This window comes from Cetorhinus maximus, chromosome 27 (genome assembly GCF_964194155.1).
Source record: "Cetorhinus maximus chromosome 27, sCetMax3.hap1.1, whole genome shotgun sequence".
Taxonomy (NCBI): Eukaryota; Metazoa; Chordata; class Chondrichthyes; order Lamniformes; family Cetorhinidae; genus Cetorhinus; species Cetorhinus maximus.
In genome coordinates, this window is record NC_135905.1 from 27,170,045 (window position 1) to 27,192,844 (window position 22,800).

The 22,800-nt window shown below is 45.8% G+C and overlaps 1 protein-coding gene across 1 annotated transcript in view; it reads left to right on the forward strand.

Moving 5' to 3' along the window:
- Positions 1–22,800, forward strand: part of unc5b (unc-5 netrin receptor B) — a 230,595-nt gene that overhangs the window by 197,644 nt on the left and 10,151 nt on the right. Inside the window, exons 11-14 of the mRNA XM_078530937.1 lie at positions 8,608–8,695; positions 13,657–13,825; positions 17,665–17,898; positions 20,076–20,225. Coding sequence (XP_078387063.1) covers positions 8,608–8,695; positions 13,657–13,825; positions 17,665–17,898; positions 20,076–20,225 — 641 coding nt within the window. The remainder of the gene's footprint in view (positions 1–8,607; positions 8,696–13,656; positions 13,826–17,664; positions 17,899–20,075; positions 20,226–22,800) is intronic.

The following is a 22,800-nucleotide window of genomic DNA, read 5'->3' on the forward strand; positions in this document are numbered from 1 at the left end:
TCCAGGAATTCTAGAGCTTCAGCCTGGATAACTGAAGGCTGCCAATGGTGGATCTCAATGCAAATCAGAGATGCCCTGAAGACCAGAATTGGAGGAGTTTAGAGATCTTGAATGGTTGAAGGGCTGGAGGAAGTTGCAAAGTTAGGGAGGAGTGTGGCGATAGAGGGATTTGATAACATAAATGAGAATTTTAATATTGAGGCATTGCCAGACTGGGAACAAAGGTAGGTCACCTACTGCAGCTGAGATCTAACTAGTGATTCCTAAAGTTTAGGACCTAGACTGCTGAGGACACAGCCACCAACTACAGCCATTGTGTGCACCTCCACTCCATCTGACCTCAACATTTATCAGCTTTCCGCTATAACATAATAAGGGACTTGACAGAGACAATAATGGATATCTGCCAGTGACTACATGCAGTAAATCCAATCAAGGCTTCAAATGCAAGCAGAATGATTGAGGAAATGGAGGGGTTGGGTTTTGAAGAGGAATTATGTAAACTGGTAATGTTCCCACTGGTAAAGTGTAAGGTTTAGAGGTGGCGTGATTGGCGTTTTTAGGATTCTAACGGGGTTAGATAATGTCAGCATGACACGCTGCTCCACCTTGCCCAGGACAGAACAACCAGAGGACACAGTCTGCACCTGAAAAAAGGGATAAATACAAAACTAACCTGTGGAAACAATATTTCAGTGATCGAGCAATCAGTCTGTGGAACAGGCTCCCTAGGGAGATATTGGAAGCAGTTAGTACTGATTGATTCAGATGTAAATTAGATAGATTTCTTTCAGAAAGTTACACTTTGGGAGAGTGTAAGTGAGTAACTTGAGACATATCGTGCACCCTTGGGAGGGAAAAGGTGACTCTGGACCTATGGTTTCCAATAGTCACCACCGCTGGGGGGATTTCCTCACCTCACGTCCGTGTCTATTGTAGACTCGTTGACAGAGATTGATTGTGATGATTAATCAACAAAGTCCCATTATCATTGTATCATGTGACTACCAGAACGGTAGAAAATGAATTAGATGGACCTTGACCTTTCTCTTAGTCAATTACCAATTGGAGCAATTCTCATACAGGGTGGGGCAAAAGAAGCAGTAGCAGCCTGGATACAGAATTGGCAAAGGGATGGAAAACAGAGAGTTACAGTGATCGATTAATTTGACTCGTTTTTGGACTGGAGGGACATGTTTCCCAGGGTTTTGTACGAACATCACTCTTGCTTTTGATTTAACGTCGATGACTCCAGCTCAGAAGCCCAGGGCACAAATCTGAAACTTGCAGGGGACACAAAACCTGTAAGTGCTGTGAACAGTGAGGAAGATAGTAATCGACTTTTAGAAGGACAAGGGCAACCTAATGGATGACGAGCAGATAAAATTAAACAATGCCGCAGTGTAGGAAGTGATACATTTTGGGAGGGTGATGGAGGTGAGAGAAAATACAAGCTAAATGGTCCAATTTTAAAGGGGGTGCAAGAATAGAAAGATCTGGGGATATAAGTGCACACATCTTTGAAGATGGCAGAGCAGGTTCACAAAGCAGTTAATTAAAGATTTAGAAATAGAAAACATAGAGTAGAAGAGCCAGGAAAACACTAGTTCACTCGAGCTGGAATACTGTTTCTGGGCACCACACCTTGGGAAAGATATGAAGGCTTTGAATAAGCGATTTATCAGAATGATTCCAAGGATTACAGTCACGTGGATAGACTGAGGTTGTCCCCTCTAGAACCAAGAAGGCTAAGAGGAGATTTGGTATTCTCTGTAATTCTTTTTTTGAGTGCACGGGTGGCTTCATTAAGTGTGTGGCCCCTTTGAAGTTTTTAGCGTGTCCGCATGTTACTTTAAAGGGGCTGCCTCGTGCAAGGCCTGCGCAGGGGCTTCTGGATTATTGCACAGCCACACGGCTCTGCAGCTTAGAGGGCACATTGTCGACAGTCGGAGGGCTCAGATTTAAGGTGATTGGTAAAAGAACCAAAAGCAACGAAGGGAAAGATTTTCTTGCCAACAAGTGCTTAGGATTTGGAATGCCTGCCTGATTACGATGGTGGAAACTGATTCAATAGTAACTTTCAAAAGGAAATTGGATAAATATTTAAAAGAGAAAAGAAATCGCAGGGCTATGGGAAAAGAGTAGGGAAGTGAGACTGACTGGATTGCTCCTTCCAAACAGCCGGCGCAAACTCAATAGGCCGAACGACCTCCTTCTATGCTTCATTATTCCATGATTCTATGAATGCTTAACACGCTCAACCTATCCCTCAGTGCTGCTGCTAACTATTTCACCTGCGCTTCACTGATAGATTCCTGACAGCATTTTAATCAAGGCACCTTGATGGCATCAGATTCAAGATGAAAAGGTTTGCCAATGTCGTCTTGAGAGGAAATTACAACCTGGGAATCAGTCCCGGGTATTTTGTTTCCATTGTTTGCTGCATCATCAAAGTTCCTGGGCGTTTCTGGTCAGTTCCCGGGCAGGATTATGCTGATTTAAGACTAAAAAGATGGGAAGAGGTTCGAGTGGAGCATCAACCCAGCATGGACTAGTTGGGCTGAATGGCCTGTTTGTGTGCTGTGTTGGCACCTGCCCACCCCAACTCTCACATCCAGAGTGACATTCATATTGTTGAGTTTGTGATTTTCTGCAGTTGGGGAGAGGTTTTTACAAAGTTTAATCTTGTCTTCCATCCGCCCTTGTTCTGATGGTTAGCTGCACGATAAACAATCTTCCTCCCCTGATTTCTGTTTCCTGCTGCCCTCACTGCTTGTCCCATCGAGAGGCCAGTCCACATTCTGATATCACCCATCCATGTCACCTTGGATGTTCCTGGTGCACATTTTCCAGGTGTTTTGCCTTGCATTGCATTATCTCTTTTTCCAAACACAACCCCCCTGTTTGTGTCATGTGTCCAAAGAAGTGTCCCTAATCTGAGCATCCCCAAGAGACCATTGGGTTTTGCTGTTACACTCCTGTGTCTGAACATCCAGGGGCCACTGTAGAGGCTCAGTGCTAGTAAATGCACCTTTGTCATCCTGTACCCAGTCAAACCAAGTCTCAAACATTAGGTGTTCGCTGCTCTGTGAAGTCTTGGTTGATCTCCCCCAGGATAGCAGTGGTCACACAGTGTTGTGAGGCTAGAGAAAGAGGGGAGAAAATAAGCCAATGTTCTGAATCTTGAGCTGAAAGTATATCCAAGCCTACAGAGATATATTTCCTTATCGATGATGGTGTTTAATGTTTCCACATTAAACTCCTTTCAGCACTTTGAATAAATGTGCTAAAACCAGTCTAAAAATATCGTAAAGCGGAATGTCACATTAAAAGCACATTAACCTACAAATTCACCTTGGACAGTCACGCAGAATACCCTGCCCAATCTCCATTGAAATCCAGTCACATTTATAGCCCAGTCTATTTGTGTACTTTCCTGATAAGGATTTTCACTCGTATTATTTGATTATGTACTATTGAATCTGCTTCAATTAGATTAGAGGGGCAGTAGAAAGGCTTTAAATAAATACTGGGACGAGAGATCACATGAGGGAAGATGTGGTAAATTAGAGGAAAAGGACAAGGCAAGAGAGCAATAAGGGTAACGGTAATCAGAGAATGGCAGGAAGGGACAGACCGTACAAACTTAAAAATGCACCAGCAGATAAGGCCAGAGTTTGCAAAAAATAGTAAAGGCCGATATCTGAATGCCCGTAGCATTCACAATAAAATAGATGAATTGTCAGCTCAAATAGAAATAAATATGTATGATCGGAGAGGTGGCTGCAAGGTGACCAATGCTGGGACCTGAATATTTAAGGGTACTTAACATTTTGGAAGGACCAGGAAGTTAGGAAAAGGTGGTGGGATTGTTCTGTTAATTGAGGATGACATTGGTACAATAATGAGGGATGACCTTGGTTCTAAAAATCAAGATGTAGAATCAGCTGGGGTCGAGATAAGAAATAGCAAAGGGAAAAAGTCAATTGTGAGAGCAGTTTATAGGCCTCTGAACAGTAACTACACTGTAGGACGGGGTATGTATGAAGAAATAACGGGGGCTTGTAAGAAAGAGACTGCCATTATCATAGATGATTTTAATCTACATTTTGATTGGACAGATCAGTGAGACAAAGGTAGCCTGGAAGATGAGTTCATAGAGTGTTTTCAGGACCATTTCTTAGAGCCAACCAGAGAGCAGGCTATTCTAAACCTGGTAGTGTACAATGAGGCAGGCTTAATTAATGACCTCACAGTAAAGAAGCCTCAAGGCAACAGTGATCCTAACATGATAGAATTTCATATTCGGTTTGATGGTGAGAAGTGTGGGTCTAAGACTTTAACCTTAAATAAAGGCAATTACAAGGGTATGAAGACAGAGCTGGCTAAAGTGAACTGGGAAAATAGGCTAAGGAGTAGGTCAGTAGAGATGCACTGGCAGACATTTAAGGAGATATTTCATAATGTTCATCAAAGACACATTCCAGTGAAAAAGAAAGACTCTGGGAGATGTAGGCCAGACCAGGCGAGGATAGCAGATTTCCTTCCCTAAAGGACATTAGTGAACCAGACATAAGATTCTACAAGAGGGATTTAGACAGGTTAAATGAGTGGGCAAAAAAGTTAGCAGATGGAGTATAATGTGGGAAAATGTGAACTTTTCCAATTTGGCAGGAAGAATAGAAAATCAGCACGTTATTGAAATTGGGAGAGATTGCAGAACCCCGAGGTACAGGAGGACCTGGGTGTGCCGGTACATAGATCACAAGAAGTTAATATGCGGGTACAGCAAGTGATTAAGCAGGCAAATGCAATGTTGTTCATTGCAAGGGGAATGGAATATAAGAGGAGGGAAGTTTTGCTGCAATCATTGGTAAGACCACATCTGGAGTACTGGGCTGTATTTTACATGGCCCTGCTGGGGGCATTTTGGGCGAAGGGGGGGGCATGTAAAATAAAGCGGGTGTCCTTCCTGCCCACCCCGTGCTCACCCCCATAATAAGGGGGAGGGTGGGTGCCAACATCAGCAATACACCCACAAATTCAAGTAAGTAACCATGGGTCAATTAGCCTTGTTATTAAGCCAATTGACCCTGATAACTCACTGCCCACACCATAAAAGGTTTGGTGTGGGGAGCTGGGCAGGAGCGGGCCGACCGATCTGTTTAATAAGTTCTTCAAAGGGAGGGAGGAAAGTGGGGGTTCACTCTTCAGGGACTCCCTCTTGCCGATCGCAGGACAACACCCCTTCCCCCTCCCCCCCACCGCAAGAGCAAAACCCTCTTCCTTCCTACCAGCCTACAGCCTTAAATCCACCCCTCCCCTCCCCACCCTGCCCCCCTCCCTGATCTACCGAAATCCCCCCCGCCCCGTCCAAGACCCCGGACTTACCTGTTCCGGGGATCCATGGCCCTTCTTCCTTCCCCTGCAGTCCCGGCAGCTGCCACTAACATGCTCTTGGCGCTGCTGGCCAATATGATTGGCTGGCAGCTCCAGAGGGTGGGACTTCCACCTCCGTGAGGGGGCGGAAGACCCTCTTGGCCCCAGGCTGTGGGGCGGGTCGACTTGGAGCGTGTCGTCTCCGTGCTGACTTTGGAGGAGGGGGGAGGAGGGGGAGGGGAGGGACGAGTCATCCACCCCACCCCACCCCCCATCGCCAGTATTATTCAGCACACTGTACAGTTTTGGCCTCTTTATTTGAGTCAGGATGTGATGACATTAGAAGCAGTTCAGAGGAGGTTCACTTGACTGATTCCAGCGATGAAGAGGTTATCTTATGAGGAGGGATTGGCAAGTTTGGCTTGCATCCATTGGAGTTTAGAAGAGTGAGAGGTGAAGTTAGACAGAGTGGATGCTGAGAGGATGTTTACCTCTTTGAAGAGATTAGAACAAGGGGATACAGTTTAAAAATAAGGGGTCTCCCATTTAAGATGGAGATGAGGAGACATTTTAACTTTCGGAGGGTCGTTAGTCTGTGGAATTCTCTTCCTTAGAGAGTGGAGGAGGCTGGGTCATTGAATATATTTAAGACAAGGGTAGATAGATTTTTGACTGACAAGGTAGTCAAAGGGTCTGGGCGTAGACAGGAAAGTGGAGTTGACACCACAATCAGATCAGCCATAATCTTATCAAATGGCAGAACAGGCTTGAGGGGCCGAATGGCCTTCTCCTGCTCATAATTTGTATGTTCGTACGTAGGTTACCATCCTGCAACTCACATTATTCCCCTAAAATGAACCGGCCTCAAAGGCGATGTATAAATGCAGGTTGTTGTTGCTGGTATTTATATCGTTCTCTTTCCAGGCCTGTGAGAAGCCCTGTGCTGCACTGTCGGAGGTGCAAATTTTCGAATGCAATCTCAAACCGAGTTCCCCTCTTAGGTGGATGTGAAAATTCTCGTGGCACCATTTGAAGCACTGGGAAGTTTTCCTGGTCTCCTGGTTAATATTTCTTCCTCAATGCGTCACTAAAGCAGACTATATGCTCAATTCCCTCAGCCGTTGATGGGAGCTTGCTGTGCATAAATTGGTTGCTGCGTTTCCGTACATTACATCAGTGACTACACTTCAAAAGCGCTTCAAAGCTGTTTGAGGCAAAAGAGGCTATGTAAATGCAAACCCTTCTTTATAGCCTACCTGATTCTGGAATGGGAGTTTTACACACTGAGCCAAGCTGGTAACAGAGCATCTGTTTCTTCCCATCATGCTTTAGAATCCAAATGTATGCCCTTCCCCCTTGCCCATCTGAAATTAAACAGGCCTAAAAGCCCAAGACCAATTTGGAGTTCTGGTCCCTGTTCGTTCAGTCCATCGTCTCAGGGTTAACCTCTGCAGCGCTGGATCGAATGCAGCCTGACCAGACATTGTCCTGCTCGTTAGCTATTGACCGAAGGACAAAGCTGTTGTTGGTGGTTGTGCCGAAGCCTGGCTTCGTGCTTCAGTGTTGATTCTCACCTTGTTCTTGGGCATTTCTGTCAGTCACAATCATACCGCGCCTGGCAGAAGCAATTCAGGTGTATTTGACTGGTGTGTGCCTGGGAAAGGGTGGATAGGTTTCAACGCATGACTGCAGTCTTACTGATAGATTTAGTAAAAATGATGTTCTACAGTAACATGATCCTTTCATTTAAGAACGTCTGGCTCCCGGCCATCAGTAAACTCTGGGTCACAGACAGCTGCTGACACAATATACTGGGGACAGACTGATGAGATGCTTTAGTGTGACTACAGTATTTAGATTACGCTAAACCTCCCAGCAACACTCAACCATGCAAATTTCAGGCCCTTCCTTGTTTACGTAGCGATCAGGAACTTATTTCATACTCACACCTGTCTTCCTTCAGACAAAGAGAGACAACTCGCTGGCCTGGACCCAAGATCAATTATTTTCCAGTTCACTGTCGTTTCCTGTTTTCTGTGCTGAGTGAGATGTAATCTTCTGTTCCTGTGCTAACATCTTCATAGATTAAAACAAACCTCAAAGCGGAAAATGTCAACAATACCACAAGATATGAAATTTATATTTATGATAAATGTCACCTGCCAATTCCATTAACTGGAAACCAACCTTCCATTTCTGTTATACTGTCAAACAGCTTTCATTACTCTTGGCATTAGCAATCTCTAAATGTCAAGATTACTAGAGATTAAGAATGCCTCCAGCAGTTTGATGCACATTTATATAAAGCCCTTTGGAAAACTGCTAGGATCTCTGAGCAATAATTACTCTCAAAGACACTGTTAACCTGTTCATGAGTATCATTGAGGAATGCAAATATTCCAGCCAGCTATTGCCTTAATATTGCAAACTATTCCATCCAAATGACTATATCTAATTTGTCTGTTTGTCTCTATCTGTATAAAGTCTTGAATCCCGCACTCCTTTCACATGACCATGACACAGGCAGCTAAAGTACCACTGAATCAAAAATACTTAAAGTGCATTTTGAAACATTGAAAAGAAAGCTTGCATTTATATAGCGCCCTTCCTGGCCTCAGGATGACCCAAAGCACTTTACAACCCATGAAGTAACATGACAGCCAATTTGTGCACAGCAAGCTCCCGCAAACAGCAATGAAACTAACCACTAGATAATTTGTTTTAGTTACTTTGGTTGAGAGATAATTATTGGCCAAAACAATGCCGTGGGATCCTTTACATCCACTTGAGAAGGCAGATGGGGCCTCGGTTTAACATCTCACCTGGCAATGCAGCACTCTCTCAGTACTGCACCGGGCGTGTCGGCCTGGGCCGACATGTACTCAATAGGTAGGATTTGCACCCAGAGGGGGTCTGGAGTCACATGTAGGCCAGACCAGGTAAGGACAGCAGATTTCCTTCCCTAAGGGACATTAGCGAACCCGATGGGTTTTTACGACAATCAATGATAGTTGTCGTGGTCCAGATTTTTATTGGTGTCATGGTGGAATTCAAATCCGGGTCTCTGGAAAACTAGTCCAGTGACAATACCCACTATGCCACCGCCTCGCCCCATGTTTTGCTCCAAGGATGAGAGTGTTACCCACTTACACCGTACACCAGAATATTTTCTAACCTTTCTTAACTGTTCTTCGCGATTGCCAATCTTTGCTTTCTTGTTCCAAACAGGAGTCAGCTTATTGGTACCACAGGGCGCAATTCCGCAGGGCAAGTTCTACGAAATGTACCTGATCATAAACAAGAGGGAGAATACCTTGTAAGTAACACACTTCCCAACGTGAATCTACGCTACATTTACATGGCAACTATAATCAACCCAACTACAAACTCAGCATCTCTTGCAGCTTCAGAGCTGGTGGGGCCCATATCATTTAATCAGGGCATCACAGTGATGTACAGTTCAGAACTAAAAATAAAAATAGGTTCGTTGCCCGGGTAAAAATGATGTGCAAGGGAATATTCATACTGAACTTTATCAATCGGAAGTTCGAAACCATTTAGCACGGCTCATAAAAATCATCTTTTCAAATTCCAACATTAATCTCTTTTCAGATTAATTTGTACCGAAAGTATGTGGTGCAGAGAAATTATGGTTCTCTGATCCAATGATGAAAATCAGGTGATTGCTGTAAAAGGGTCTGTTTTTGCACCACAATTGGATTGCAAAATTTGGTCATTTTTGAAAAGGTTTCAAGGTTTGTATGGGTGAAACAAAATATAGGGGAACCTGCATTCGTAATTCTTCGAAGAAAGGATCATCAGAGAGTTGATGTGGACACAACCTGCTGAGTGATTGAGAAAACCCAACTGTTCTCTTGGATTATTTTACTATCGCGAGCAAACGATAAGACGGTGTGGTAGTTGGGAGGAAGGTCATTCAACTCATCATGGACATTCACTCCCATCTTCCCCACCTCCTCCTCCTCCTCCTACCCCCCGCAACACACACCACCCCAACCAAATCCCTGCTGGATCCCCATTTTAAAAAGTCCGAAAAATAAATATCAGTGTTAATATTCCTCCTTCCTTAAAAACATTACAATGATGCATCAGGTGTTTGTTCAATTCTATGTGTTCTAATCTACATGACAGTTACATGTTCTTAATGCATGCGGCATTTACATGTTCTACCTGCCTATAGTTCGTTGGTCTTAAAGCCAATTCCTAAGCATCTATTTTGTGGGTTCCATGTGACAGCTGCACCACTCAAGAGATCGCAAATATTCTGGCTTAGATTTTCTGTCTGTTAAAATTAACAGAGAGAAAGTAGCGTGCAAGGACACAACTTCATAAAATTGCTTCTTTTCTGGACAAAATTTCTGTTCGTGGTAATAATGCCCAACGCTTATAACAGTTCCCCCTCCCCCATTTAAAAAAAATAGTTAACTCACTTAGCACAAAACCACACAACTTAACTAGATAATTAACCTATTAAAAGTAGCAAGAGAGAGAAACTTGATAGAAGAATTTTAAAGTTTTTGTGTAAGTAAGATCACCGACAATTTTTGCTCTGCTATTCGGTGCAGTGCAGATCTCTAGGGGTGAATCCTGCACCTACCATGGATCCCTACGTGGCAGGAGCCTACCATATTTGGATGTAGATCTCAGCGTACTCTTTGGGTCCCAGGGGACATTACAGGAGCTTCACATAATTAAATTTGCCCCACAATTGTTCTGGAGCCCAAAAGGATCGTGTAACAGGAACAAGGCAACTGTCAGATCACATATATATTTTGGTGGCTTCCAACCTCTTGGCCTCACCTGCACCTCCATGCGTACCGTTTCTTGAATAAACCAGAATGATTTTCTTTAGCCTGTATATTCTTCATTAGAAAAAGTTTTTCATTACCTGGATTTAGTCAGAGAACACAGTGGACTCAATATTCTCAGTCAGGAATGTTTTGTGAGGGTAGGAAGAAAGAGAATAAGTTGGATGCAGTGCAATTTTCATACCTGCTCTGATTGCACCTTAATTCTGCACTTAGCGGGAGCCTGCGCTTGCAATGGGAAATTGCGCAGTGCCTGAAATTGCCTTCGATGAACATGCCTTCCATAATTCTTAAGACAAGCAGCTTCCATCCAGCTAAATGCAGAATAGAAACGATGGACTGGCAGAAAGTCAACCAGAAAGGAATTATTCCAGCACAAGTTCTCTTTCCTTGTTCCCATCCTTGTTCTGCAGAAATAGGACAGTGAGTTTATTAATGTGCAGAATGATTCCTAACGTGTCTTCACCTGCTCATCATCAAGAACACAGCATATTGTGGCAGAGCTTGGACCAGGTTAAGTCACAGCACACTGTCTAAGACTTCTATTAGTACATCTCTGTCCTCCAGAAGTGGCAGAACTGGCATTGAAGAAATGAGATCTCATAGAAAAGAGAAATTATATAACACCTTTCATTGGCTTAAGGACTTCCCAAAGCAATTCTTGCAGCCACCAAAGTACCTTTGAAATACAGCTACTGCTGTAATGTAGGAAACGCAACAGCCAATCTGGGCACAGCAAGTTCCCACAATCAACAATGTGTTAATGACCAGATAATCTGTTTTTTTCAATCATGTTGATTGAGGGATAAATATTGGTCAAGACACTAGGGAGAACTCCCCTGTTCTTCGTTGAAATGATGTCATGCATGGGATCTTTTACATGAGAGAGCAGAGGGGGGGTGAGGGGCTCAGTTTAACCACTCCTCTGAAAGACAGCATCTCTGACAATACAGCATTCCCTTAGTACTCCCCCAAACACCAAGCTAGCTTTTCATGTTCAAGTCTTTGGAGTGGGATTTGAGCCCATAATCTTCTGTCTTAAAGGCATTAGTGTTAGTGCCAGGAGCCACAGAGGAAGCCTGCTTTATTTTTGCGCTACAGGAAAGGGTCAGAATCTTGGGAGGAATTTTGTCACACACCAGGAGCTTGACTCTCGGTGACTTACCCATAGCCTCTGTTCTCTTAAATCTCTGGACTATAAGAGCACGAGAAGGGAGAAGTAACAGTGGCCTCCTAATGCACTCCCTCGCTGCCTTACCTGGAGAGATGTTGTTCCAAAAAAGTGAGGACTCTTCACCTGATGGCTTGGTCAGTCGGAGAGATGCCAAGTAACTGTGACTTTTTCTTCATTAATTCTTGCGATGTGGGTTTTGCTGGCAAGACCAGCATTGATTGTCCATCCTTAATTGCCTTGGGACTGCGGTGTTGAGCCGCCATCTTGAGCCGCTGCAGTCCACTTGGGGTGCTGTTAGGGAGGGAGTCCCAGGATTTTGACCCATCGTACCACTGTTGTCTTTTGTAGGTTTACTTAGCTGGTTTGGATAGTCACTTTTCTATATATATTGCCTGTACATGTAGACTTCAGGCTAAAATATGATTTAGCTGTGAACATCTGCTTTGCTAATTTGATGCCTGGTTGGAAGGACAACGATATAGTTTTGGGTCAGGCTTGTGACTTGGAGGGGAACTTGAAGGTGTTCCCATGCGTCCGCTGCCCATGCCCATCTAGATGGTAGAGGTCGTGGATTGGGAAGGTTCCCATCATCAAGAAACCCAATAATTCAGAAAGCATTAAAAGCCACTGGAGAAGATTTCTTGTCTGCTAATGGACAGAGAGGAGTGCAGAACTTAGCTGTTAGGATTTCTGGCAGATTACCTGAAGTTTTATTCGACGGTCAGAAACTCCCCCTTCCTTTGTCCTTGGTAATGGGGTTTTGTGGAGGTGCATCTGTTGCACCCTGATGTGTGAAAGAAACCTTGAAAGTTGGGTTTCTCCTCAAATATTTATGCCTGTGCCTCCCTTCCCAGTTCAATCTGTAACTTGACCATCCATTTGAGGGCCCGGTTTCTCGTGCAGGGAAACCAACATTAAACAGTTCAAGTTTTACAAGTGCAACCTTATTACTATTACCTGAACCTTCACACACCCAGTGCCAATAACTAAATTTGTATTTTTATAGCACCTTATGTGTAGGAACACATGGTGACCCAGTGGAATGAGGCAGCTGAGAAACCCTTTCTTAAACATCACTGGGGAAAGGGAGATTGAAGCACTGTGTCTCTCGAACTCAAACTTGGGCTGCAAGTGAAACACGTTTGCATAATGCTTGTATTTAAGTTGAATGACTTGGCCCTGCCCCTAATCACTGAACTAGCCCTAAGCGTTATTCTGTGCTTGTTGTGTGCAGGAGCAAGTGAAGCAAATGACCTGTCAGTGAATCCGGTTTTTAACCCCATATTCATCATGTCTGTAACCCACGCCTAAATAACAACTGGATCTCACTTAGAACCATAGCACCTTACAGAACAGGAGGGAGGCCATTTGGCCTGTCGTGCCTGTGCTGGCTCTTTGAAAGAGCTGTCCGATTTAGTCCCACACCCCAGCCTTTTCCCAATGACCCTGTGAATTAGTCCTCTTCAAGAACGTGTACAATGGCCTTTAGAAAGTTCCCAGGGGACCTGATTTCAGCGTCTTCTCAGATAGTGCGTTCCAGAGCCTTAACGCTCAGCGTGTGCATCCCATCTGTATGATAGTCAGGGTGACATATGCCTATGTCACACTGAACCCCGGTATAAATGAGCTGCATTTGTAAATACAGCTCCATTGACAGATTTCATTATAAAGTTGTCAGCTGATTTTCCGTAGCTCCTTCTGAAAATGACATTGCTGCCCCCTTGTGGCAACATCCATTAGGAAGCGATTTCCCCCTCTCAAGTTCATGGTAGCTATCAGTGGGCTGACACATAACACATCTGTGTAACGCTCCGCTGTCCATTATTTTAGCGGAATCGTTACCCAACCTAAAACAACAGGTTGGTGGCTCTTTTACAACAGCAAGAACACATTCAACCCCACTGATCTATACTGGAGTTTATACTCGGGGTTTCTTGGCAACCCATCTACTCAGCCTTTCCATATACCTTTTCCCCTCAAGTATTTTTGTCTAGCTTCCTTTTGGAAAGTACCAAAGCTACCTGCCCCAACCATTTCCTACCGTAGTGAGTTCCACATTCTAAACACTCCCTCCAGCTGACCTGGTATCGCTGGCTCCTGAGGAGGGGCTGTGTTGCAGTCAGGCTCATTTTGCCCACCGTCATCAGCTGCAGTCACCTGTAGGTGAACGTATTTAAACTATTAAGCTATTTCAGGGGCAAGATAAGACTGGGGGCTCTTGTTGCTGTCACAACGACTGATTAACGGGCATTCTCTTATTCTTTTTTTCCAAAGACCCCCATCGGAAGGTTCGCAGACAGTCCTGAGTCCCATGGTGACCTGTGGCCCAACAGGCATGCTGTTGTGTCAGCCGGTTGTCCTCAGTATGCCTCACTGTGCAGAGGTCTGTGGATCAGACTGGACCATTAAATTCAAGACACAGACTCACCAGGCAGCCTGGGAGGTAAGAACACAACAAGTGGGTGGTGGTGGTGGCGAGTGGTACCTCCCTGAGCTACAGGCCCAGACTTATGCCCTGGGGACACGGGCTCAAAGCAGCTGGTGGAATTTTAATTCAATTATTAAATCTGGAATATGAAACTCGTCTCAGTAATGGTGACCATGAAACTATCTTCGATTGTTGTAAAAACCCAACTGGTTCACCAATGTCCTTTACGGAGGGAAATCGGCCGTCCTTACCCGGTCTGGCTTACATGTGACTCCAGACCCACAGCGATGGTGTTGACTCTTAACTGCCCTCTGAAATGGCCGAGCAAAGTCACTCAGTTCAAGGACAACTAGAGATGGGCAGCAAATCCAGGCCTTATCAGCGAGGCCCACATCCCGGTGAAAGAATTTTTAAAAAGCTAACCCACCCACTGACGGCCAGAATCCTGCAGCCTGATAATCATTTTCTTTTTTTTTTATTCACTTGTGGATTGCCAGCATTTGTTGCCCATCCCTAGGGATGCGAGGCCATTTCACTGACGGTGCCGGAAGTCTCTGCACAATCCAATAGTGATCCAGTGGAACGGGGCAGCTGAGAAACCCTTTCTTAAACATCACTGGGGAAAGGGAGATTGAAGCACTGTGTCTCTCGAACTCAAACTTGGGCTGCAAGTGAAACACGTTTGCATAATGCTTGTATTTAAGTTGAATGACTTGGCCCTGCCCCTAATCACTGAACTAGCCCTAAGCGTTATTCTGTGCTTGTTGTGTGCAGGAGCGAGTGAAGCAAATGATCGGTCAGTGAATCCGCTTTTTAACCCCATATTCATCATGTCTGTAACCCACGCCTAAATAACTGGGTCGACGGATCTCACTTAGAACCATAGCATCTTACAGAACAGGAGGGAGGCCATTTGGCCTGTCGTGCCCGTGCTGGCTCTTTGAAAGAGCTGTCCGATTTAGTCCCACACCCCAGCCTTTTCCCAATGACCCTGTGAATTAGTCCTCGTCAAGAACGTGTACAATGGCCTTTAGAAAGTTCCCAGGGGACCTGATTTCAGCGTCTTCTCAGATAGGGCGTCCCATTGCTGTGGGCCTGGAGTCACATGTAGGCCAGACCAGGTAAGTTTGGCAGATTCCCTTCCCTAAAGGGCATTAGCAAACCAGATGGGTTTTTATGACGATCAATGATAGCTGTCGTGGTCCCCATTACTGAGACTAATTTTCAATTTCAGATTTATTAATTGAATTCAAATTGCACCAGCTGCTATGGTGGTTTGAACCCACATCTCCTGGGTCTCTAGATTACTAGACCAGCGACACTACCACTACATCACCATCTCCCCTTCAATGCTTCTGCCTTATAGATGGTGGACAGGCTTTGGAGAGGCAGGAGGTGAATCATTTCCTGCAGAATTCCCAGCCTCTGGCCTGCTCTTGTAGACACGGTATTTATATGGTTCCTCCAATGCAGTTTCTGATCAATGGTAACCCCCCAGGGAGGAAGAGAGGTCCTTGATCTGAAATGCCAACTCTGTTTCTCTCTCCACAGATGCTGCTTAACCTGCTGAGCACCTCCAGCATTTTCTGTTTTTAATTTGGCGCAATTATCTATTGTCCTCACGTCACAAGTGTGCCAGTTTCCCTCGCTCGCCATCATTCCTCCTTTCTTAGCTCAGAAAGGGGCTCAACCCTGCTTAAATCTCGGCTGACAATTCCGTGCAGCCTTGAGGCATTGCTGCCTGGTCAGAGATATCAAAGCGATGCCCTGTCACCACATCTGGCTGGCTGAACTGGGAAAATAGGGCTCAAATCCCAGAAAGACAAAATCAGGAATGGTTTCTTTATCCAACCCTGTCTTGTGAATGAATGTTCCCCTCTCCCTCTGCTGTGTCTCTCCCCTTTCCCGCACAATACTGAAGGCAGACACGGAGGCCCATCTTGATGAACTGCCCACCTTGGAGGTTACTGCAGGGCAGGGAGGGGTAATGCTCAGTTCCACTTAGTTTCCTGTCCTTATGGGATTGTTACAGCACAGCCCATCGTGTCGGCACCGACTCTCCGAATGAGCAACTTACCTAGTGCCACTCCCCCGCCTTCTACCCGTAACCCTGCACATCCTTCCTTTTCAGATAACAATCCAATTCCCTCTTGAATGCCTCGATTGAACCTGCCTCCACCACCCTCTCCGGCAGCACATTCCAGATCCTAACCACTTGCCGCGCGAAAAGCTTCTCCTCCTGTCTCCATTGCTCTTTTGCCAATTACCTTAAACCTGTGCCCTCTCATTCTCAATCCTTCCGCCAGCGGGAACAGTTTCTCCCTATCCACTCTGCCCAGACCCCTCAGGATTTTGGAATACCTCCATCAAATCACCTCTTTCTTTTCTCTGGGGAGAACAGCCCCAACTTCTCCAATCTATCGGCGTAGCTGAAGCGACTAATCATCGCTCCCTGTGAGGAAGCCCCTGGTCTCCAATTGGGGCTTCTCCCACCTCTGACCCCTGCTCTCACAGTACAGCCCGTGACCTCGGTCTGTGAGCAGCCACTGATGGATTATTACACTCCCATCACCAGGCCTGATGCTGTACGCCCCTCAGGTTTCATTCTGATCCTTTACTCCTAATGATAATGGACACCTTCATTGGATTGCCCTGTGAATCTTGCTGCAACTCTTCATATTAGGGCAATAACTAAGTGAGGAGTGGCGTGTTTGCTCATCGTAATGACAATCCTACGTTTTAAAAAAAAACATCGCATTAGTAAAACTTTTTAACTTCTGTCATCACCCAGCAAACACCAGGTTACCTACAACAGAAATAGTGCCTGAGGATCACTGCTTATGCCTGAAGTTGATTGCTGTGTGATTGGTTGGATTAGGAGATGCAGTGCTGATTGATGAAGCCTATTACAGGGAGCAGCCACAGCAGAGTTTCCAATCAACAACTCATGTTTATAGTAAAATAGTAACATGGTAAAATATCCAACCGCACTTCACTCGCAGCAGAAGCAGCCAGCGTTTGACACTGAGCTACATAAAAGCGATGTCAGGACAAATGGCCAAAGGTTTGGGGAAATTGGGGATGCGCAAGAGACCAGGATGGAATGTAAAATCCCTCGGAGGGTTGTTGGGCCTGAGGGAGGTCACAGAGTAAGAGAGGAGCGAGGCCACAGAGGGATCTGAATGCAGGATGAGGATTTTAAAATCTAGGCGTTGCTGGACCAGGAGCCAGTGTGGGTCAGCAAACACAAGGCTGATTGGTGAATGGGGCTTGAAGCAAGTTATAATGAGCTCGAGCTTATGGAGAGTGTGAGGTGGGAGGCTGGTTTGGTCAGTGTTGGAACAGTCAAGGTGTTCTGGCCTCTTGCACATCCCAGTTTTAGTCTCTCCACCATTGGCGGCCATGGCTTCAGTTGTCTGGGCCCTAAACTCTTGAATTCCCTCCCTAAACCAGCTCCTCCTTAAAGACACTCCTTAAAATCTACATCTTTGACCAAGCATTTGGTTACCCATCCTCATATCTCCTCATGTGGATCAGTGTCAAATTCTGTTTGATAACACTCGAGTGAAGCATCTTGGGCACATTTTACTTTGTTAAAGACACTATATAAATACAAGTTGTTGTTGTTGTTGCAGTTGATATTGTTCTCTTTCCAGGTCAGTCAGAATTCCTTCACACACTGTGAATTACTCTTCATGTTGATAAATGAGCAGCCAATTGATGGATAGAAATGACAGTGTGAGCTCTGCTGGTAGATAAGGGAGGAATGTTGTCCGAGGCTCCAGGGCAACTTTGTTGTTGTTGTTGTTCTCACCTGAACCAAACTGTTTCTCTCTCTCTCTCTCTCTCTCCAGGAGGTGGTGACTTTGGAGGAGGAGAATTTAAACACCCCGTGCTACTGTCAGCTTGACCCCCAGTCCTGCCACGTTTTGTTGGATCAGTTGGGCACGTATGCCCTCGTTGGGGAGTCCGTCTCCAGGTCAGCCATTAAAAGACTCCAGCTCGCCATATTTGCACCCACTTCATGTACATCTCTGGAGTACAGCCTTAAAGTGTACTGTGTGGACGACACGCCAGATGCTTTGAAGGTACCTGTTACATTGTAAAGCTTCTCCACATCCATCCTCAGCTTTTGGTGCGTTTCTTTTTTACAGTGACCTTCCTTTATTACATAGTTTTTAGAGAGTTGTACAAGAAGGATTATTTGATGGATTTAAAACCTTCCCGGCTCAACATTGATTTCAATAACTTCAGATCATAACAACCCGTCTCCTGTTTTATGCAGCAGGTGCTGGTGATCTTTTCGCTGTTGCCATTTACGCCTCCACTGGCTCCAGCTTGCTGCTTGTTTACTTGTCCCATTATCACCCCTGTTTTGCCTTTGCACCAACATCTCTTTTGCCATTTAATCACCCCTGCCGCCTTTTCCTTCGGCAACCCCTCAGGATCGAGGATGACTCGCGTCTGCTCCGGTGCTCGATGGGTTCTGAGGTGGCTGATAAGTCCAAAACGCGACCTGCAGCCTCTGCCACATGTGGGGCGGGTGGTGCTTGCAGGATCGGGTGAGATGGAGGTTTGTGCGCTGCCTCTGGCACTTCGACTTTGTCTCTGCCCATTCCCGACGAAACCTCCCGATGTCTTCCATGCCTTCCCGAGTGCTTTTGGTCGGTCACAAGCCAGGGTCTCCGATGAGCCAACAGGGATGGCTGACCTCTTCAGGGATGCTTTGAGGACACCCCAGTGGGATTCCGCTCTCCTCCTGGGAGTCTCCTGTCACAGCTGAGTTCCCTTTTGTTCTTTCCTCCTACCCCACCCCTTCTTTTCTCTGGCTCCGTACTTACTTGGAAACAGTTAAACCCCCAACTCCTCTCAGTTCCAACAGAAGGTCATCAGCCTGAAATGTTAACTCAGCCTCGCTCTCTCCTCAGGTTCTACCTGACCTATATTTCGTTTTTATTTCAGACTCCAGCATCCACAGCATTTTCCTTTTAATCTTTATTATCTGTTCTTGGCACCCAAGCAACAATGAAAAAAAAAAACCCATTTATTCCCTTGAACTGAATGGCTTGGAGGGGCCATCGGCTGACATTATGAATGGGTTATAGACAGGGTAGATGTGGAGAGAATGTTTTCACTATTGGAAGAATCCAAAACCAGGCGGCTGTAACTACAATGATAAAAGCAAAAAAACTGCGGATGCTGGAAATCCAAAACAAAAACAGAAACAGAAATACCTGGAAAAACTCAGCAGGTCTGGCAGCATCGGCGGAGAAGAGCACAGTTGACGTTTCGAGTCCTCATGACCCTTGAAGGGTCATGAGGACTCGAAACGTCAACTGTGCTCTTCTCCGCCGATGCTGCCAGACCTGCTGAGTTTTCCAGGTATTTCTGTTCTGTTTTTTATTTTGGCTATAACTACAAGGTGGCTATAATAAATCCGATAGGGAAATCAGGAGGAATTTCTTTACTCATAGAGAGTGGTTAGAATGTGGAGCTCACTGACACAGGGAGTGCTCCAAGTAAATAGCTTTGCTGCTTTCAAGAAGAAACTGGATGAGTACATGAGAATAAAGGGGATAGAAAGACTGAGTTGAGGGAGATGGAATGGGAGGAGACTTGCCTGGAGTCTCCAGCACAGACTAGATGGGCCAATTGGCCTGTGTGGTTAGACAAGACTGGGCTTGTTTCCACTGGAGTTTAGAAAGGTGAGGGGTGACTCGATTGAAACATTTAAGACCCTGAGCAACCTTGACAAGGTGGATGTGGAAAGGATGTTTCCTCTGGTGAGAGAGTCCAGAACTAGGGGGCACCGTTTTAAAATTAGGGGTGGCCTTTTTAGGGCAGAGATAAGGAGAAATTTTTTTCTCTCAGAGAGTTGTGCGGCTTTGGAATTCTCTGCCTGCGAAGGCGGTGGAGGTGGGGTCATTGAATATTTTTAAGGCAGGGGTAGATAGATTCTTGTTAGGCAAGGGAATCAAAGGCTATCAGGGTTAGATGGGAATGTGGAACTCGAAACGCAAACAGATCAGCCATGATCTTATTGAATGGTGGAGCAGGCTCGAGGGGCCGAATGGCCTACTCCTGCTCCTATTTTGTATGTTTGTATATGTATAAAATTCACATGAGGTGCCCTTTGTAGCCTAGGCTGGGTAAGGATGACAGATTCCATTTCCTAAAGGATGCCAGTGAATCGGTTGGTTATTTACAGCAACCTGACAGGTTTCATGCTTTTTTTTTAATTTGTCTGTTTGGTGCCTCCCTACAGGAAGTGCTGGAGCTGGAGAGGACTCTAGGTGGTTACTTGCTGGAGGAACCCAAATCCCTGCTGTTCAAGGACAGTTACCACAACCTCCGGCTCTCCATCCACGATATCCCTCACTCACTGTGGAGAAGTAAATTGCTCGCCAAATATCAGGTAGGGGGCTAAATTGTCACATCTTCTCCTGAATCATTTACAAAGAATAAAGGAGGCAAATTTCTGTTATTTGCCCAATTTCATCGAAACTTGACATTCAATTGCAACAAGTCTTTAGTTAAGTACAGCAACGGAGCTGAAAGCATTCGCCTTGCATTATTATCTCACTGACCACTTACAGCCCAGAAGGAAGCCATTCAGCCCATTGTGCCTGTGCTAGATCTTTGAAAGCTTAATCACACACCCTCAGTAATGGAATCCTGGGGTGGCATTTTATGCCGGCGAGATTTTAGGGTCCCTCCAAAGCCAATGGGCTTTTGAACAGCTGGCCGCATTTTACAGCCCCACCCCCACCACAACAGGGCCGTAAAATTCCGCCCTTGGGAACCTATAGTATAGAAGGGTGCGAGGGAGTCAGGATAAAGTCTCCAGTTGTTTTGTTACTATCCCGCTGAGAGTTGATTTGGTCCTGAAACCTTCAGGCCAGACCAGCTCCCCTGTGTAATATATTGTAATGGCTGAGCATTTTGTTATATCGCGCTCTCTGCTGCCACTTCTGTTGGGGAGGTGTAAATAAACACAAGAACACAAGCAATGTGTTCCCTGAGAACGCCTGATTGGCTGACTGACCCACCAGCAGTCCACGGCCTAGGTCCACGAGCAAAGGATGGTTGTTGTGCGGTGACTGTGTTGAGCCAAATTTCAATAACAAACTTTAGGAGAGAAGAGAGAGTGAATTGCTGGAGAGGGAATTGTTTTGGAGTTCAGAAGATTCCAGTACCTTCCACCCTACTTTTCCCAATGGACCTGGTGAGATTTTGACACTGAAATGTATAAATTATTTCTTCCCAGACTGGGAATATCAAATGCGTAACATCATTTCAGTCTCTACCAGTCAGGAAAGCCTCCACAAGTCAGGTTGCTATGGAAACTGTTGCCAGCAACACAAGGGCATAGAATGAACATCTTTTTGATGGTTTTTGTGAGTGTCTGTGGTGTACACGGAGACCAGGGAACCAGATGCAGCTGGGGACGTCAGCCAGTTTTCTGCATATTCGCAACAGTCGGCTCTTGTTAGTTGCCCACGTGTGTTGTCTTTTCCTGCTGTTAAGTCCGGAAATATTGCTTCAAAAATCCAACTTGCTGTGTTGTGATGTATCCTGAAGCAGAGTTGGAGTGAAACCAGAGTTACACCTGGCGCTACCTGGTAGCATAGTGTTGATATCACTGGACTAGTAACCCAGAGACCCGGACGAGTGACGTGGAGATATGAGTTCAAATCCCACCATAGCAGCTGTGGAATTTAAATTCTGGAATTAAAAAGCTAGTCTCAATAATAAGGACCATCTGGTTCACCAATGTCCCTTTGGGGAAGGAAATCTGCCATCCTTACCTGGTCTGGCCTACATGTGACTCCAGACCCACAGTTATGTGGCTGCCTCTTAACTGCCCCATGAAATGGCCTAACAGTTGTACTTGAGATGATGGCTCAGCACCACCTTCTCAAGGGCAATTAGGAATGGGCAGTAAAGGCTCAGCTAACCAATGACATCCCACATCCTGTGAATGAATAAAATGACATATTTAATTGCTGGTCAAATGATATGGGCACACTCCCAGGGACCCTCTGCAAATAATGACGCGCTCTCAGGGACCCCCTGTAAATACTCGCAGACTTGTAGGAACCCTCTGTCAATACTGACACCCTCCCAGAGACCCCCTGCAAATACTGACACCCTCCCAGAGACCCCCTGCAAATACTGACACCCTCCCAGAGACCCCCTGCAAATACTGACACCCTCCCAGAGACCCCCTGCAAATACTGGCACCCTCCCAGAGACCCCCTGCAAATACTGACACCCTCCCAGAGACCCCCTGCAAATACTGACACCCTCCCAGAGACCCCCTGCAAATACTGGCACACTCGCAGGGAAGCCTGTAAATACCGACAACCCCTTAGGGACTCCTTGCAAATATGACACATTCCCAGGGGTCCTCTGCAAATTCTGACACACTCAGCACCTTCCAAATCCACAAGCTTTACCACCTAGAAGGACAAGGGCAGCAGACACATGGGAACACCACCGCCTGCAAGTTCCCCTCCAAGTCACTCACCATCCTGACTTGGAAATATATCGCTGTTCCTTCACTGTCGCTGGGTCAAAATCCTGGAACTCCCTCCCTAACAGCACTGTGGGTGTACCTACACCACATGGACTGCAGCGGTTCAAGAAGGCAGCTCAAGAGCAATTGGGATGGGCAATAAATGCTGGCCTAGCCAGCGATGCCCATATCCCGTGAACAAATTAATTTAAAAAAATTCCCAGGGAGCACCCTGCAAAGGCTGACACACTCTGGGGATCCACTGTAAATACTGACACACTCCCCGGGGACCCCCTGTATACTGACACACTCCCCGGGGACCCCCTGTAAATACTGACACACTCCCCGGGGACCCCCTGTAAATACTGACACACTCCCCGGGGACCCCCTGTAAATACTGACACACTCCCCAGGGACCCCCTGTAAATACTGACACACTCCCCGGGGACCCCCTGTAAATACTGACACACTC